At 38.6% G+C, this 15,271-nt stretch overlaps 1 protein-coding gene across 1 annotated transcript in view; it reads right to left on the reverse strand.

The window, feature by feature from the left end:
- Positions 1-2,462: 2,462 nt before the first annotated feature.
- The window catches only part of LOC134627690 (voltage-dependent calcium channel subunit alpha-2/delta-2-like), a 40,103-nt gene continuing 27,294 nt past the window's right edge, over positions 2,463-15,271 (reverse strand). The window contains exons 16-38 of the mRNA XM_063474015.1: positions 15,120-15,185; positions 14,602-14,676; positions 14,429-14,503; positions 14,168-14,239; positions 13,826-13,897; positions 12,740-12,801; positions 12,511-12,587; positions 12,367-12,427; positions 12,195-12,292; positions 12,018-12,108; positions 11,869-11,931; positions 11,666-11,769; positions 11,070-11,168; positions 10,863-10,954; positions 10,733-10,780; positions 9,996-10,067; positions 8,820-8,972; positions 8,678-8,730; positions 8,420-8,475; positions 8,025-8,148; positions 7,809-7,918; positions 7,625-7,707; positions 2,463-7,070 (exon numbers count right to left, since the gene is read on the reverse strand). Coding sequence (XP_063330085.1) covers positions 6,957-7,070; positions 7,625-7,707; positions 7,809-7,918; positions 8,025-8,148; positions 8,420-8,475; positions 8,678-8,730; positions 8,820-8,972; positions 9,996-10,067; positions 10,733-10,780; positions 10,863-10,954; positions 11,070-11,168; positions 11,666-11,769; positions 11,869-11,931; positions 12,018-12,108; positions 12,195-12,292; positions 12,367-12,427; positions 12,511-12,587; positions 12,740-12,801; positions 13,826-13,897; positions 14,168-14,239; positions 14,429-14,503; positions 14,602-14,676; positions 15,120-15,185 — 1,920 coding nt within the window. The 3' untranslated portion in view covers positions 2,463-6,956. The remainder of the gene's footprint in view (positions 7,071-7,624; positions 7,708-7,808; positions 7,919-8,024; positions 8,149-8,419; positions 8,476-8,677; positions 8,731-8,819; positions 8,973-9,995; positions 10,068-10,732; positions 10,781-10,862; positions 10,955-11,069; positions 11,169-11,665; positions 11,770-11,868; positions 11,932-12,017; positions 12,109-12,194; positions 12,293-12,366; positions 12,428-12,510; positions 12,588-12,739; positions 12,802-13,825; positions 13,898-14,167; positions 14,240-14,428; positions 14,504-14,601; positions 14,677-15,119; positions 15,186-15,271) is intronic.

A 15,271-nucleotide genomic window follows, 5' to 3' on the forward strand; every position in this document is an offset into this window, starting at 1 on the left:
TGCCTACGTTATTGTTAGAGGTCTTATTTAACTACACACAGGGAACAGTTTGGTATTGTATGAGTCTTAGTTCCCTACACTTTGTTTTTTATGTCTCTTTTTCATTCTTATTGCTTAAATATCAACTGACACAGCCAAGCATGGTGTGTTACTGTAACATTTTTCTCCAAATAACTTTAAAATCTTTCAAATCAAGCTTGAACTCTGCTCCAAAATCACTGCATCGATATTAGTATAGTTATTGAAGTCACCAAGAAATCGCCACACCAACCACTGAACGGCTCTGTCAGTGTGCCACACAAATTTCAGTCATTATCCCATCTAAATCACAGTATTTCTGACCACAAATAAAACCCTTTAAAAACAACCAGCCACACAATATTTCATTGATAGGATACATGCCTTCAACACCTAAAAAAAAAAATAAAAAAATACACACTCATCTGGTACTAAAACAGTTTCCAGTTCCCATCTTTTGTTAACTGTAATTAAGCGGTTTTACCCGGATTAGGTCCACTTCTGCAGCAAACCTACATCAGTCCTTGTCTCCCACGAACGCCTCGTCTGTTCTGTGTCTCCTAAGTTCAACTTATGCCCAACAAGCTCATGAGCTCTGCTGGATAAATCCAACATGATGTTTTAAATTGACAATAATTCAAACTCCTTTGCCAAACACTGATCCACTGACATCATATCTAATTCGGATGGTGTATTTCTCCTTAAGCCACATAACAAGGCACAATGCCAGGTGGATGGAAGGTATCACTTTTCCAAACAAGACTAGTAAGAGTTGCTGGGTAGGACGGCTGATTTACTGAATCATAGAAGCATCAACAACCTCTATCCGGAGGTTTTAGTGTCAGCGACAGATGACTTTTTCACTGATGATCTCAGCTTACTGTTTGATATCCTCTCTAAATGAAGTTAGATAAAAATCACCATGATTAGTTTCCAAGCAGCTTAACTCTTGGATTACTTTTCTGGTTCTCATCCAGTCCCCTCAAAATTATTGGTGCGATCCTAAACAGCTGACAGAACTTTTTCTGCATCAGATAACAGAGGAACTGCTCAGTGGCTCAACTGAAGTTATTATACAGCAGCATCACCGCGGTCTAAAAAGAGTACACAGTGCCTGAATCCACAGAAGACCGTGACAAAAATAGAAAATCAGTACACCAATTTCAATTCAAGGTTGTTTTTTGTTGTTGTTTTTTGGATGTCATAAAAAATCATCTGTTGCTTACTAGAGTCTAAAATGATTTAAATACAACCTTGGATGAATAACACACAACATATTATACTGTGTGAATATTAACAAATCTAAGCCAAAATACAAATGTAAAGTCTTGCTGCTTCTGTAAGAATCAAGAGGGTAAGCAGCAGCAATTGTAATAAAAAGAAAATAACCATCTAGACCAGCTGTTGTGTTAACACAATAGGAGAAAAGCAGTGATCTTAAAGGAGCAGCTGCTGCTGTCTATCAGTCCAGAAAGGGTTATAAGCCCAAGTCCATCACTCTACAGTGAGCTGTGCAGAAATGAACCTCAGTGTACTTAAACATAGAGGAGTGGAAAGAGGAATGGGGCAAAATTCCTGCACAGTGATGTGTGAGACCAATTAAAAAGTCATAAAGAAAATCATGACTTCGAGTTTCTGCTACTGAACTGGGTTCAACTTTGATTTTTACACACTGCTTAATCATTTTTGATTAGCTTTGTTTAAATAATCAGTGACATGGTGTCATTATTTATTTATTATTTATCTGAGGTTTAATTTAATTATTGTAGAACCTGGTGAGGACCTTTTAAACCTTAGAAATGCAAGCGGGTGTATTTTGTTCAGTTTGTTCCACTTTTTTCTATTTCTAATTATATCTGTCATTTTGAAATTTGATACCAGCGACATGTCTCTAAAAAGATGAGGTAGGGGCATTAGGGCACATAACATGGGTAACTTGCACATCAATGAAAGGCCCATTGATACCCTGTCATATGTAATACATCTCTATTAGGTAGTGCAGGTATTATAAAATGAAATGTATGAGATGGGAGGTGTTACCTTTACTTACTGTTTCTGCATCAAGAACAAATGTGAATATATTTTATCTTTAAAAATACAGCAATCACCATCCTCAGTTCCCAGGAATGCTTTTAAAACAAGATATTATAGATCACAGTGGTAAAGACTTCCCTGTCCCATGTTTTTAACTTGCTGCAATCAAAATCAGCAAAGCTTGCCAATTTCAGCTGTTAATATGTTGTTTTTGCACCAAGATTTTAATAATTTGCAAATCACTTTGTTCATTTTAGTAACATTTTGTAACTTTTTGTACATCTCCTTGATAAGGGATTATAAAGAGCTGCAGGGTTAAAATCTTTGTGTTATAATAGTGTGCTGAAGTGTGAGGGTCACCCAACGAAAATACCAAATGAGCGAAGAAAAAGTACCAATCAGAGCTGAAGTGAAAAATATCAATAGCATTTAATCACCAAAGATATAAACATTTAAATATCCATTTTGTAATGTGGCTGACAAAATCTTTACAAAGTTAAGCCTTCGTCTTCTGCTGACTGCTTCACGTTGTCTGTACAAAAATGAGGTGGCGCAGGAGACTGGCACAAAGAGAGAAAACTGTCCCAAGTAAACAACAAGGTCGGCAAAATGAAAAGCAAAGTTACAGCAAAAAACATGGACATTCTTCTTGTTTGACAAATTAAAGGACACAGACGTACGGGATATAACGATAACTTTGTTCTATTTCGCTCTTCGTCTTGTAAACTGCACCTTGTGCCTGCGCAACCTCCAAACACATTCACTTCCTTTCTGATCAACGCAAATATCATTCACGATGCTCAAATAAACAAATGAATGAACAAATAAATTTACATTGAAATAAACAAATAAGAAACACTTAAACATATTTCATAAACAAAGCCTAGTAATAAAGGGGCGTCCCCACACATGCCACAGCCTTATTTGTTATGCAGCCATTAAATGCACGAGTCAGTGTTTTTACATCAGTTTTTGCTGAATAAACGGATAAAGTTCAACCAGGCAGTATGCTGCTCATAAATCTTAACTGCTCTGTGCTTTAACTTACTGCAAAAGGCTTAAACTACAAACGCTAAGTCACTGTAGGCTTCACTGAAGTCAAACTTTCAGCTTCGTTCCTTTACAGGCAGCAAAGAGCTCAGCGACCTCCACTTTACCCAAAATATCCACGGTGGGGCACAATCGCGCCACCCTCCCCGACAGAGCTGAAGATCCAGATGCAGACAGGAATGTAAAATATCCATCAGACTATGTACACAAATCTGTTCAAAATATCATGCAAATAAATACCAGTAAATTTAAAACGAAACTACAACACTGACCTCAACAGCAGGAATATATTGTACTGTAGGGTACAAAGAGTTCCACAAAAGTTCTTTCCTCAAAGTACAACAGTGTTGTTTCAAAGACGCAAAATGACCTGAAGGAAATACTGCAGGTCTCAGACGAACAGCTGTTTCCTGTTTTGGGTCTTCTTTTGAAAGCAGCATTTTTTTTTATTTTTTTTTTTGAGGTTTTCAATCAATGTTGAGCTTGAATCTGCTTCTCCAGGTCCCCACCATGCTTGGGTACAGCAGAGATGCACAACAGTAGGTATACTGTACATTAACATTCACTCATTTCAGTCAGTCACAACTGAAAAGTTTCCAACAGGCATCAAATATAGAATATAGTGTGGTGCAGATGGGACAAAGTAGAAATCCATGTAAATGGGCAGTGTCTGTGCCCGGCTGGACCACAGTGTGGAGATCAGACGACACACGCCAGAAGGGCGGCCCGGTTTGTTGGTGTAGATTTGACAAACGTGTCCATGAGAAGGCAGGAAAGGAGGCCGACTCTTCTGTTGTGCACTTTCACGACTGCGCTCCTTTAAAAATATTTTCCTTTAAAAGTTCTATGGGAGCATATTTTTGTTTTTTTTCACATTCCCTGACCGGAAAGTCCTCTCAAAGCTGAACCACGGCAACCCTTGAAATTCAAGTGCGTCTTTCACATGGCCTGCACGGTGAATTTCCACATCTACGATGCGAATGTTCCTGACATCTAAAATGACGAGTGCAACAAGGCACTGCGGGGTGGAACACCAGGCAGACGAAGAGAGAAAATGCATTTTTACAAACATTATGTAAAAAAAACAAAACACATTTTTTAAAAATACCCCTTAACTCTGCAACCAGATCAAATGATTACAGAAAAAGACGTACAAGAATGAATCACTGCGGAAAAACTGATTTCTTCATTTAATCATGCATGCAGCGAGCGCTCATGAATCACACGTAACACCAGTTTTAGGCTCCTGTCTTTCACTTTCTTCAAAAGAAATCAAAATATGTTCTTTCTACTGGTGCTACCCGGGGGATGTTAGAGCTTCACTAAGCAGAGTGTGACTGTGCAGTGTTTGACAGCTGAAAGTTGCTTCCTCATTCATCTGCTGAAGGGGGGGGGGGGGCTTTTCTATGAAGTTACCTTTGATCTGAGTGTAACAAGAGTACAGATTTTGACATCAAAACTAATTTGAAAGCCAACTATGCAGCAATACAAACTTGAAATCTCCTGTGCGCACACACTGAGATTCGACTTAAGAACAACAAATATGTTGATAGATTTTAGATTTAATCTGAAGTAGGAAATTTCTCTTTTTTTATCTAATCAAATGCAAGAAATGATTCCAAAAACAGCATTTTGTACATGTTTAAGTGTTGGAAGGGGGATCTTTAGTTTAATAAACACCTGTCAAAATTACAAAACAGTGCTACATTTCTTGCTATTGTTGTCAAAAATCTTCGTGCATGATAACACCGAAATGTTTTGCCGCAGTAAGTCATTCAGTGATCAGCGACACGTCAGGGGAATCTCGACAGAAGGTCAGAAAGCGCAGAAGAACATATTCATAACACTGAAAGTTTTTCAGAAGCTACATTCCCCATACAGAAGCATACTGTACATAAGTGCATAAATTTAGACTTGACAAACATTGGCAATACAAGGAAAAGGGACAAAGAACTTCCCATCAATCAACTAACTGATGTATATGTTTAAAAAGATGTTGGCAATATGCTGACTTCTGCGAGGCTTGTGCTAATAGACTACGCTGTTAACACTGCACGTTACACTGCAAGTATCCGATGATCACAGCACTTAAATATTGGAGTCCACAAAGGATGCACTAATAGCTCACAAAGTCAGTTACTGTTTGACAATTTAGTTTGTGTTGTTTAATTTCACATCATCTGACAACATCTTACTTGACTGGAAGCACTTCAAGATCATACCGAGCATCTGTGGAGGCGTTCGGAGAAAAAAGCAAACCTCAGCTTTAACGATTCAGTCAAACAAGCAAACCACACAGATGCTTCTTTGTTGATGTGTCACGCTGGCTTTTCACATCTCTGTTCTCATTTAGTTTTGGAAAAAAATATCTTATGGGAAAAAATGATATTTTTATCTAAATCCTGTCAGACGTGTGCCTAAATTTAATGACACTAGAGGGCAAGGATACTTGATAGAGAAGTCTTTCAGGGTCCTGTCATGCATGACCCAATTTTTAGTACTAAAACTGGCTCGGCAAAGATCAAACTGGATCAAAAGACACTGAAGTGAATGTGGGTTCAAGGCCCGGATCTACCGTCGTGTGAAAAACAGTTGTAAGTGCAGCACCTCCTGATCTGTATGTGCAAAGACATCTGCTGGGACTGAACGAGCAAATACAAACAGGTGCAAGGGATTCATTTCAAGCCAACAACAGCATGGGTGCCACAAATAACATCTGAGCAGTCTACAGGTGGGAGTCTCCAAGTCACCCAGCAGCAGATTCAGCTTTTTCATTAAAATTTTCAAGGCAGTGATTGATTTCCGTCTAGCCGCCATTTAAATATCTTAGTTTGCCCTTTATCCGAACCGTTAACAACACTGTGACACTGTATGGTTGAAAAGTCATATACATTTTAATATATTCAGCTGATCAGTAACGTTAAAGTACTGAAAGCTCTAAAAACTCTTGGTACTGTCCTTATTTAACTGTTACTCGTCTGTTAAGCCAATCAGAGCTCCTCAGAATAAAAGGTGATGGTGCATACAGCCTCGTACGTTCAGTGGTAGAAAGTAATAATTACGTATTTTACACTACCTGTAAATACAGTGTTAGGTTTCTTGTACTTTACTAGAATTCAAAATATACCATGCATCTCAAAGGTATCCCATGGGTTTTATATACAGATATATATATATATATATATACATAGCTCTACACTTGCAAAGGCCGGGAGGACGAAGGCTACGAGCTAGCACAAACTGTACAGTGCTGTGAAAAAGTATTTTCCTCCTTTCCTGAGTCCTTTCTCAAAGATAACCCAAGTAAATACAGATGCACTTTATAAATTATAATTGCATTTATTAAGCAAAAAAAAAAGCTATCGGAACCTAAGTGGCCCTATGTGAAAAAGCTAAATCATGAAGTAACTGTGTTTAACCACATCTAGGAAGTTCAAGAAGTAATGTAATAATATGATACACTATTCTGCTGCCACATTAGATTCTAGACAGTGAAACACAGTCAAACAAACGTGATCAACAATCTTCTACTGCTGGGTGGCTTTGGTCGTCTCCCTGACCTTTTGCTGTGGCTAAGCCTTTATGCAATAAATAAATAAAAATGTAAAGATGCTGTCTCAGTTTAAATAGCATGCACACGCAACGCATTATAATCATATGTTTTGCACTCAAGCCCCGAAACACCAAGAAATGCATTAGCAATAAGGCAAAAGACACTATGAGCTGATCCCGGGGTTTCTTTCCAAGCACTGTGCTCTGTGAGCTGTTTGTAGTTCAAAAAAGAAGAATTTTACAGTTGCTGTTTGATCTACTCCTTAGTAGATCCGAGCCTTAACCTACAGAGATCAAAAATGTCAGAGCGTTTGCATGTGTGAGAGATGAAAGAGAGGCAGAGTGAGCTGAATGAAGAGGAGGACTCCTATGGAGGACTGCAGGGAATGACCTCGTCCACACTCTGACGTGTTTTCCTGCAAAGAGAGTAAAAAGTGAATCCTTTTGTTCTCCACAACTAATGACCCTGGAGTCTTACAGAAAGAAAATGTGTCTTAATCCTGACCATGCAATGGAACAATACCACATTATGTTTTTCAGGGGTGTCAAACCCTAATATTTAGAGAAATTAATTAAAGTAATTCAGTTTTACAAAAATAATTTATTTTAGCCTTAGCCAACGGTTGTGGGAGCATTAGGACTTTAGTTTAGGACATTAGGATTAGGACATTAGGACAGGATATTAGGACATTACTTCACTTACTATGCAAAAGCAACTGAATGGAAGAGTCACACATTGTTTCGCTTCCTGCTGAATTTTTAACTTTAATCACTATCTAATATACCTCCTTAGTAGCAGGTCTCTGTATTTTTTCAAATAGTTGTCACTGGATAGTAGTTTAATTAGTTATTCTTGATAATTATTGTTTGTGTGACGTTACAAATATTTTTTTTCTCAGAATTTCCTATCACATGCTCAGGACTAAGACACAAAATGATTCCTCTGAATAATAACAGCACAGGCACTTACTAAGGCACTGTAGTCAAAGCAGGAAGTCGGGCCTTTACGATATCGTGTATTGTTCAATACTTCACATGGATTTTCCTCCTGAACTGTTGGTTGTCGGTTATGGCGGTAACAGCAAACATAAAAACATATCTTCTACCTCTACAAAAATGAAAATGTCAGAAGTGTTTGACAGCAGAAAGGATACACTCTGTTCTGACCTGGGTCAGTGTCTCAATTTCACACGACTGGCAGAGCAGTTTCTCGGCGACCACAAAAAGCAGGTTTGTGTTTTCAATCCTCTTTGCATGGAACAGTCTGTAGGAGACAGTGACAAGTATTTAGCCGGCTCCATATGGACAGCACAGGGCTGCGAGCTCATAAACACTGCAAGCTGATTTTGCTGATTCTGTAGAAAACTCACCTGGAGCAGTTTCCACAGTCCTGCAGCATATTGTAGGAGTTTGTGGTGTTTGTGAAGTAGAACTGGCTTTGGATGGTCACACAGCTGCTTTCTTTAGTCTCAAAGCCTTCGATGAGGACATCAGCTAAAGAAACAAAAGCATGTTCAAAATCAGCTCATAACATAATGACATTATTTAAAATAAATTAAACACACGTAAGCAAACTTGGTTTTTTGTGTAAACTGATCCAAAGCATGCTTACTTGCAGTTGAACACTTACTTAATGATGAGGGGAAAATAACAAAGTAAGAATACAGTAAAATTCCTGAACGTTTACTATTCATCCAATGTGTGTTTCCTTTCTTACTGTGTACCACAAAACAATAAGGAATGCATCAGTTCACATGCATGTCACCTTGATAGAGCCAGCTGTTATAGGCCAGTCCATAAAGAAGCTGCTGAAACACAGACCTGAAAAAGACGTACGTTAAAGAAAGAAAACATCGTTCAATAACAGTAAACTCAGAGCTATATTAAAACAGCTCAAAATAACCGTGCAGGAGCTGTCGAACACAAAAAATATAAAATCACTTTCATGTACACAGCAAAGACTGTTTTAAAAAGACATAAAGTGAAGTAGATTTCATCTGATTTGCTGCAAATAAAGTCTCACCATGCCATTGTTGATGTCCACCACGCCAAGCTCAAGACATCAGCAATGGACGGCTGGAGAGACAGAGAAAATTAAGAAATGAAGGCAAACGTCTCAGACTGTCTAATCATTCAGAGTTTGACGGCCTGATGTTGTCTCTTACCACAAAAACACCTCTCGGTGCTGCGCCAGTGTGGCTGCTGCTGACCGGCTCACATGCAGACTGGTACTGGAAAGACTGCCGTCGAGTGAAGATCGAATTGTTGTAGAGGGCATACATCAGGGGAGCGTCCACATCGCCAAAGAAAAGACCAATCTGAGATTTTTTTTAAAAAAGAAGGACAATACTGATATGTCTGAAATGTACAGAGTGGCAATGTAAATAAACTTGTACAGTGGCAATAAAAAAAATTTAAAAAAAAGAAGGACAATAAGACAGTTACAGGGAGCAATAAAAACATGAGAATAATGGCTCAACACTGAGCTCAAAATTATAGAAGCTTTGCATGATTCACAGATTTTAAAAAATCCCAAATCACTTTATATTTCATAGCGCCAAAGTTAAGCTGCTGCTTATCAGTTCCTCTTTTTTTTTGATTGATGAACCCCTCAAATCCATCCATATATGTCTGAGTCTGAAACCGCTACAGGATAAAATATCCAGAGCAACAAAGACTACAGCTAAACTATATACGATGATTACTTTATTTGGTGATACAAGGCATAAAAAGATCCAATGAGTAGGTGTAGGGAAAGAGATAAACTGGTGATGCAAGTAGAAGAAATACCAAAGGTGATTTAAAATATAAATTGTTATTTTCCTGCGACCATACCATAGGTTTCTTTTATATACTGAAATAAATAGATGATTATTGCACAAATCAAGCAGAGACTTTTTAAATCACATCTATAGAGCAAGAGGACTGCAGTTTAATCAGGTGTGTATGCTGTGTCTGAAGCAGAAACCTGTGACAAACGCACTGCCGCTCCTCAGTAAAGTGGAAAGAAGTCCCTGGAAACCACTGAGCTAATTCACAGGAATTAGTTTTATATAGATTTCCTTCATAATTTAAAATCCCGGCAATGACTGGTTTGTTACAGGAAAAGTTCCAGTAGCTCATTGCCCAGACTTTTTATCCATCACTTGCACTATGAGGTCTTTAAAACTTACTCTAAAACGTACGTAAATCCCAAATTTACATTTTCTACGTAAATCCTCATTTTCCACTGGGCTGCATCGGAGTCTTTGGTGTGCCGAGTCTTATGTCTTATGTTTGATACCCCTGCTATGGATGACATGCATCATAAAGGGTAGACACATTACAGCACACAGACATACCTTTTGGAAGTGATCTGCCTGATTGGACATAACCAGGAACCCACCATCATCAATGAGATAGCAGCCGAGTTCCTGCAGAAGACAGTGTGGGTGCAGCAGAACACAGGAAGAAAGACAAAGTTTGGTCTTACTAGAGCGAAAACAGACAGTTAAAAATCAATAAAAGATGTAATATGTGTTATTATATTCTGAAAAATATTGAAATGTATTAAATAATAAGGTAGAAGCATTTGTCATTGCAGTAATTTGCATTTTAAATCATGTGTGAAGATCTCCTTAAGGCTTGGGGGCTATGACATGAACTGTCAAGCATTCAGCTGACAGCAGTTGAAGTTACAGGCTGATTCCCAACAGTTCATAGAGAAAAAAGAGAAGAAGAAAAAACATTGTAGCTTTAAAAAAAAAAGGTTACATTTATGGCAACAACTCATGAGTGAGCTCTTATGAGCTTTAATCATCCTCATAATCATTTACATGCAGCAGTGTGGATTATGTTAATCACGCTGGACACATTTATAAGAATTCCTTTTTTCTGTGAGTTGCCTGAAAGAGAAACAAGCAGCAACAACAGTTTTCTTCTGGGCTACAAACTGTGAATGACGTGAAATAAAAGGCCAGTCTATTAATCACAGTTTCATCAAGTTAATCACCACTGAAGGACCTTAGATTGGTCATTAAACTGATGGCACTGTCCTGCTGCGGCGCAGTGAGAGAGTGAAATAAAGAAAAGTGCTTACATTTGTGTCCATCTCGCAATCCATCTCGCAACTTCTCAGAGGTCCACACTGCTTAACAAAATGAGACCATGTGAGATTTTTGTTTAGGTGAATTTGGTTTTAACAGGTGATTTAGACTCAGAATCTGTACCTTGTGTGACCCCTGCCGGCTGTCTGACATGTTGCTGGCCAGGATTTTGAACTTATCCACCCAAGCTTCCAAGTCCAGCTTCCCACCAACCACTGCAGGACGACATCCACAGGATCAGAGTAAAAAGGAGAACGGGATGACAACAGGAATCACAACAAACCAAAAACCCCAATTTCATATGTATAACAGACCAGATAAAAATCTTACCTGCAGGTCTGAGCAGTTTTCCTGCTAAATTAACCTCCACAGCTGAACTAACCACAATTTCACTGGTCCCATTTTCTGCTCCAATGGGGTCATCCAAAGCTGGTGGAAATACACAGATATGAAAATAAGAAAATCGGCTGAAATGAGCCAAGATCTTGGGATTAAGATGTTGCATAGACGTTCTATGAAACACGATCAAAGTATAGGTAAAGGAATCAAGTAACGACACCTGAGAGAGTTTCCATTTGAGTGATTTCCTTAAAAATGTTTTTTAAAACCTAATTCAGTGGCAGGCGGCTCGAAATAAACATCAAAGTTGAAGCAGAGAAGCAACTTATATTAGCTTTGCATAAAGTTAGGGAACTGCGGGAGCCTGTCTCTGCTCAAATGTAACAAAATGTGCTTACCAGCATGTGTAATGCTCACTATTTTAATTATTTAAAATAATATGAAACATAAACAAATATAAGCTTGAAATATCAGCTGATGCCAAGCTCATGATTACCCCGACTCACCAGACAAACTATTGTTTTAGTAACATTTACATCAGCGCCTCCTTTGAGTCAGTGAAGTCTGGTTGCTGCTTAGTTACTCACAGGATCTGAGTGTAGATCTGAACATGTAGCCTTTGTTGTCGAGGCTCCGTCTGTAGAAATTTGAATTGAAGGGTTCAGGGTCCTCATCCCACAACTCGGCAGCTCTACAAAAACACATGAACACAAGTCATCAAAAGTTTTCAAGTGGAAAGCCGTACGACTTTATTTGTCTGCTTGGATAAGTAATTACTTTTATCACTCACATGTTGGGAAAAACTCGTGTTATTCCTCCGTCTGTGGATGCAAATACAGCTAGGAAGCCATACCTGTAACATTTGTTACTTCTTCAGCTCTAGTTTTGCACTATAGTAGTTTACACAAAAAACAACAACAACAATAAAACCAAACTTACGAATTGAGGTCCTTGTTCTTCCATACACGAGAAGCAAGCTGCCCAATGATCCTAGAATCAAAGATCAGGTTGTGGATCAGGCCATGGTCACCTGCAAAATATTTTTAAAAAATGTGGTGAATATCTTATCGGTGTGTCTACAGCAGTGAAATATTTTCATTCTGTTAACGCACTCACACTCATCAGAGTCAGGGGAGAGGTCAAGCATGAGAGACAGAAAGTTCTGCAAGAACTGGGTGTTGTTGTCAGAAAGCTGCAGACGCTTGCAGTATTCCCTGCGGACACGGCAGCATAAATAAGCATCTTCCTTTTACTGAAGAATGAAATCATGACAGATGAAGATAGTCACCTTGGAGCTAGAAACACGTGCCCCGATGATTCAAAGGAGCTGGGCAGCAAAGACTGCATATCTGTAACACGAAAGAAGAGAGAGTGTGAAATGCTTCTGGTTTCCTTGGATGTAAACCCGAACACCCTGCCTCCATGTACTCACACTGGAGCTGCAGCATCACATCGCTTAGATCTGCCTTGATGTAGTACTCATTGTAGGGTGGTAATACCAGACCGAGACTGCAGGTGGCAGCATCCCGACAGGATTCCAGTATGAATGGGGGATACAAAAAGATGGTGGGTCTTAGAGTGAATCAATCTGTGCCTGCAGGCCTCACTGGGCCACAGCTGGTTGGTTTTTATTCATGATTCATAACTCTGTATCCGCTCACCTGTAGTCTGTTCCATTGATAGGAGTCCAGGTGTAACCCCTGTAGACCTCATCGATGTAGCGCTGCAGAGGTAAAGAATTTCAATAAACATAAGAGGCAAAGCTAATAAAGTACAGTGATCAAAGTTTAAGCATTTTTGCCTTGCAAAAACTGTGTTTGTTATTCGTCAGACTACTGCAGACTACTTCAGCCCAGCCTGGGTTGTACGTTGTAAAACTAATGTTCACGTTTATGTTTCTACACACAGTCCAAGTCCACAGAACAAGCTCCTTTAAGAATTTGATTAACTTAGATCACCAGACCGTCAGCAGTTTCTGCAGATGGAGTATGAAATTTGCTCAAATATACCTAATTTTTTATTAAATAAGATTTGGACCTTATATAACCTAAAACTATTTTATTATTTAAAAAAACTGTGAATTAAATATCAATACCTGCAAGACTTCAGCCGCTTATTTCAGCATGCAGGAATGGTAATATGATGCGATCATATAGGCTAAGCAGCTTATCTTTAACATACAGTGTTTACATAAAGAACAAAAAGGCAAAGAAAGAGATAAAAAATCCCCATGCCCTATACAACACAGAAATATACCCAAATGTCAGATAGAGCCCCAATAACTAATAAAAAAATAAACCAAATGCACATACAGATAAACATAAAGAACTGAGACATCAGCAGGCATTTAAGAGAAGCAAGAGCCCAGGTTGGTACAAAAACCTCCTACTGGATAATCAGGCCTAAATAATCAACATCATAATAGGAGCTTAAAGACCAAAAACAGTTTTGGTTGCTTGCAAGGATTAAAAAGAGTCGGACACATTTAAGCTGGATTTTTACTCTAAATAAAAACACTGTTGTTGGTTACAGTTCTAGGTCTATTTTTTCAAATAAAGTGATTTCAATAACTGTGTAAGCAGTTTGTTCATGGACCCACCACACAGCACTGTTAATTTATGAGTATGAGTCATCATGACATACTGGAGATGACAGCTGACCACATGTGTTATTAAACTCCTCATAACTGCTGCAGTCCAAACTAAAGAGGAAATGCGTGCAGACATTCAGAAAGAGAAGTGACTTGCCTCGTCAATCGACAGTACCAGAGTTTTGATCTGCATTTCACCTGGTCTTCCATCAATCATCTGTCGGCGGATCTACACGATGGAAACACAAAGCAAAGTTTTTCTTTAAATCGGCCACAAATATGTTATCATCGACTTTCAGTGACCTACACAGACAATTTATCCTGCTGAACAGATCCTCCTCAGGAGGAAACATGTTGTTCACTGGCCAATTACTAAGTTTGAACAGCAAAGAATACAACAACAGAAACGCTACATCCAGATGAACAGAATTACTTTTGGGGATTTACTTACCTGGATGATTGAGCATGCATCAACAAAACAGCTCTACTTGTTCCTCACCTCTTCTTTATTGCTGTCCTCCAACTCTGCGTCCAGGAAGTCCAGCGTCACAGGTTCTGGCAGATTCACAAGCTGACAGGAGTTGAGGGAGAACGCGATATTAACACATAGCCTTATATTATTAATTACTCATCATCATCACTGATGCTTAAAACCCAAACCTAAAACTCCCGCCCTCCCACCCTCCAACTTTCTTCTTCTTAAAGCAGCTCCCCACAGAATAAATAAAGCATTTTACCAAATTAAATAGATTTGAATCACCTTTGGCTGGAGATTAGGATGAAGGAGCAGGTATCCGTTTGGATCGATGGCAAATATGTATCCATTGGCCCCAAGCTGTGACAACCACAGAAAAAGAAGGAATAGCAGTGAAGAGCTGGTCTTCTTCGTCCATCTTAGCTTATAAATAAGAAAAATGTGACTTATGCACGTACATTGTACCGCGGTGTGAGTCGCTTTATCTCATCAAGATGCACGTCGACTCCCATGACACCTAAAATCAGCTGATTCTTGTGAAAAAAACAAAACAGCAGCCGTACATTTATTCATTTAAATAAATTGTTTATATATTGTTTCTATTCAAACTAGTTGTCACACTTTAAATGATGTGCTTATTTGCTTTTCCTGATGAAGCTGTAAGCAGCAGCCAATTAGAAAACTTTAGCAGCAGAAAGTCACCTTACCCGGCCATGAAATGGTCGACCACATGTAAACGTGTCCTTTTTATACAGACTGCTTCAATCACATGTAATATATTAGTGAGTTTTAGAGGCAACCTGATCACACTAATATTTGTTTTTGCCATACAAACATTAGTGATTGTAAATAATAAGTGATATTACACACTAGAGTTAAAGTCTGCATTTGTTCACTAAGACAAAAGGAGAAAATAAGTAACTCGCAAAACCATCTCATCCACCTAAGCTCAAATATAATTATCCTGTTTTGTTACCTGTGAGTTTCCGTCCATGGTGAGATTAAAAACAGGCAAAGTCCCAGTTACTACCATGCCAAGACCCTGCAGAGTGCAAAGATAAAGTCCCAAAACATTTATTAGAAATTATATGAGCTTATTGTGTATTTAATGGATTAGGTATATTTGAT

The sequence above is a fragment of the Pelmatolapia mariae genome, linkage group LG5 (assembly GCF_036321145.2).
Source record: "Pelmatolapia mariae isolate MD_Pm_ZW linkage group LG5, Pm_UMD_F_2, whole genome shotgun sequence".
Taxonomy (NCBI): domain Eukaryota; kingdom Metazoa; phylum Chordata; class Actinopteri; order Cichliformes; family Cichlidae; genus Pelmatolapia; species Pelmatolapia mariae.